The 3,757-nt window shown below is 36.3% G+C and overlaps 1 protein-coding gene across 1 annotated transcript in view; it reads left to right on the top strand.

The window, feature by feature from the left end:
- Positions 1-260: 260 nt before the first annotated feature.
- Positions 261-3,757, top strand: part of tspan33b (tetraspanin 33b) — an 18,973-nt gene continuing 15,476 nt past the window's right edge. Inside the window, exon 1 of the mRNA XM_016243092.1 lies at positions 261-553. Within this exon, the coding sequence (XP_016098578.1) occupies positions 458-553 (96 nt within the window). The 5' untranslated portion in view covers positions 261-457. The remainder of the gene's footprint in view (positions 554-3,757) is intronic.

Raw genomic sequence — 3,757 nt, forward strand, 5'->3', positions numbered from 1 at the left:
CAGCCCTACTAATAAAATCATCACTTTGAACCGAAAAGCAGGCAGGTAACAGTCTGATTCACTAAAGTCTCAGGGTCTCTTTTTCTTCTGTCTATTATCACCCGCACAATATTATATCTTCTCATATTGTGATAGAGGAGAATATTGTCGAAACTAGAACATCAAAAAGCCTTGTCTGTTTTGCCTAGCTGCAAATTCTTGCCCTGGTGGTACTGGTGATAGTAAACAATGGATCGGAGCTTTCAAAACATCCAAAGGTGGCTTTTGTGTAGCGTGTGCTCTGGCCATTTCCACAGACACTAATGTACGTCAGTCCACATGAACAGCAGCTGTTGCAGTCCATTTCAAGCTATAGCTACGGACTGAAACGTTTATGGTGGATGGTATATCTGTTTGGCCTGGCCTGCTCTGCAATTGCTGAATTTTTTTTATCTTCAGCCTCTACAAATCTGTTATAATGGATAGGCAGGTGAGCCTTACCAGGACAGAAATGTTCTCTTTCGTTAACCCTTGGATTCGGTACTTCCTGTTCTTCTTCAGCTTTTTATTCTGGGTAAGTGAGGCCTCTGACACCAGCTCCAAATGTTGTTTTGCTGAGGGAGAGGACATTTCCAGGCTGCAGAGCATAAGCTCTTTGGCCAGCTTTGAAATGAATAAAACATCAGGGGGTATAATTTAGTCTTCAACAGACTCGCTGTTGCAATTGTTCTGCAACCGTGATGTTTTCAACACTACACGAGTCAATTCGGAGCACTCTATTTGCATACAATTGCAAGGAATTTTATAGCTATGAAAAGAGTAAAAATACCACTCTCCAGCATGTAATCGCGGAATATGATGCAGCGGAAGGCTTGAATTCCCCAAAGAAACATGCAATCAAAACAAAAGCATCTGTTCTCATGTTCTTCTTCTGTTCGTAGAGTTTGTTGTGTTTTATCAGTGCATTGACTGTGATAGAGTCTGCACAGATCTGCCATTCAGAATCAAGTGAATTGTTCATGCTGCAGAATTTGCCTCGGATTATGCTTTTGTTCAAAACTCTCAAGCTTCCTGTAAACTTCCCATTGGATTTAAAATGTTCTGTACAGGATGAAAACACAACATTTCAAAATGCATCTTGAATAGACAAAAAAAAAAAAAAAAAACTCTCCAACTCTCAATTCTGACCAAGACATCTACCTAAAACTGAATAATTGTATTATATATTGGCCCCTGCTGGCCAAGTTTGCTTGCTTGTTTGTTTATTTCATTATTTTTAACTTATTCTTAGTAAAAGTTACAAATTTAATTTTTTAGATATATTTTATTTTTAAGAAAACATTAACATTTATATTTATTTCCTTATCTTTATTGATTTGGGGGTCAGTACGATTTTTTTAAATTAATATGCTTTTATCCATAAGTAAAAAAAAATTGCATAACATTTTTGTGACAGTAGAGACATAAAAAGTTTAAAAACTATATTTTGTGACTATCAGTTTATCAAAGAATCTGGAAAAATGCATAATGGTTTTCACAAACATTAAGCAACACAATTGTTTTCAACTGATAAAAAATAAGAAATGTGTTTTGAGCAACAAAGCATATTAGAATAATTTCTGCATCATGTGACACTGAAAAGAAGACTGATGCTGAAAATTCAGCTTTGGAATCATCACAGGAATCAATTATATTTTAAAATTATTTAATTTTAAACTGTATTGTAAAAAATAATAATAATGTGTATATATACTGTATGTATATACAGGGGTTGGACAATGAAACTGAAACACTGGCCAATATAGTGTTGGAGGTTTCATGGCTATATTTGTGCAGCCTGGTGGCCAATCTTCACTGATTGCACATTCCACCAGTAAGAGCAGAGTGTGAAGGCTTAATTAGCAGAGCAATAGCACAGTTTTACATAAACTATTGCAATGCACACAACATAATGGGAGACACATCAGAGTTCAAAAGAGGACATATTGTTGGTGCACGTCTAGCTGGCACATCTGTGACCAGGACAGCAAGTCTTTGTGGTGTATCAAGAGCCACGGTATCCAGGGTAATGTCAGCATACCACCATAAAGGACGAACCACATCCAACAGGAGTAACTATCGACGCAAGAGGAAGCTGTCTGAAAGGGATGTCCAGGTACTAACCCGGATTGTATCCAAAGTTTTCAACACTACACGAGTCAATTCGGAGCACTCTATTTGCATACAATTGCAAGGAATTTTATAGCTATGAAAAGAGTAAAAATACCACTCTCCAGCATGTAATCGCGGAATATGATGCAGCGGAAGGCTTGAATTCCCCAAAGAAACATGCAATCAAAACAAAAGCATCTGTTCTCATGTTCTTCTTCTGTTCGTAGAGTTTGTTGTGTTTTATCAGTGCATTGACTGTGATAGAGTCTGCACAGATCTGCCATTCAGAATCAAGTGAATTGTTCATGCTGCAGAATTTGCCTCGGATTATGCTTTTGTTCAAAACTCTCAAGCTTCCTGTAAACTTCCCATTGGATTTAAAATGTTCTGTACAGGATGAAAACACAACATTTCAAAATGCATCTTGAATAGACAAAAAAAAAAAAAAAAAACTCTCCAACTCTCAATTCTGACCAAGACATCTACCTAAAACTGAATAATTGTATTATATATTGGCCCCTGCTGGCCAAGTTTGCTTGCTTGTTTGTTTATTTCATTATTTTTAACTTATTCTTAGTAAAAGTTACAAATTTAATTTTTTAGATATATTTTATTTTTAAGAAAACATTAACATTTATATTTATTTCCTTATCTTTATTGATTTGGGGGTCAGTACGATTTTTTTAAATTAATATGCTTTTATCCATAAGTAAAAAAAAATTGCATAACATTTTTGTGACAGTAGAGACATAAAAAGTTTAAAAACTATATTTTGTGACTATCAGTTTATCAAAGAATCTGGAAAAATGCATAATGGTTTTCACAAACATTAAGCAACACAATTGTTTTCAACTGATAAAAAATAAGAAATGTGTTTTGAGCAACAAAGCATATTAGAATAATTTCTGCATCATGTGACACTGAAAAGAAGACTGATGCTGAAAATTCAGCTTTGGAATCATCACAGGAATCAATTATATTTTAAAATTATTTAATTTTAAACTGTATTGTAAAAAATAATAATAATGTGTATATATACTGTATGTATATACAGGGGTTGGACAATGAAACTGAAACACTGGCCAATATAGTGTTGGAGGTTTCATGGCTATATTTGTGCAGCCTGGTGGCCAATCTTCACTGATTGCACATTCCACCAGTAAGAGCAGAGTGTGAAGGCTTAATTAGCAGAGCAATAGCACAGTTTTACATAAACTATTGCAATGCACACAACATAATGGGAGACACATCAGAGTTCAAAAGAGGACATATTGTTGGTGCACGTCTAGCTGGCACATCTGTGACCAGGACAGCAAGTCTTTGTGGTGTATCAAGAGCCACGGTATCCAGGGTAATGTCAGCATACCACCATAAAGGACGAACCACATCCAACAGGAGTAACTATCGACGCAAGAGGAAGCTGTCTGAAAGGGATGTCCAGGTACTAACCCGGATTGTATCCAAAAAACATAAAACCACAGATGCCCAACTCACTGCAGAATTAAATGTGCATCTCAACTCTCCTGTTTCCACCAAAACTGTTCGTCGGGAGCTCCACAGGGTCAATATACATGGCCGGGCTGCTAAAGCCAAACCTTTGGTCACTCGTGCCAATGCCAAACGTCCA

Source organism: Sinocyclocheilus grahami, unplaced genomic scaffold (genome assembly GCF_001515645.1).
Source record: "Sinocyclocheilus grahami isolate Dianchi unplaced genomic scaffold, SAMN03320097.WGS_v1.1 scaffold22.1, whole genome shotgun sequence".
NCBI classification, from domain to species: Eukaryota; Metazoa; Chordata; class Actinopteri; order Cypriniformes; family Cyprinidae; genus Sinocyclocheilus; species Sinocyclocheilus grahami.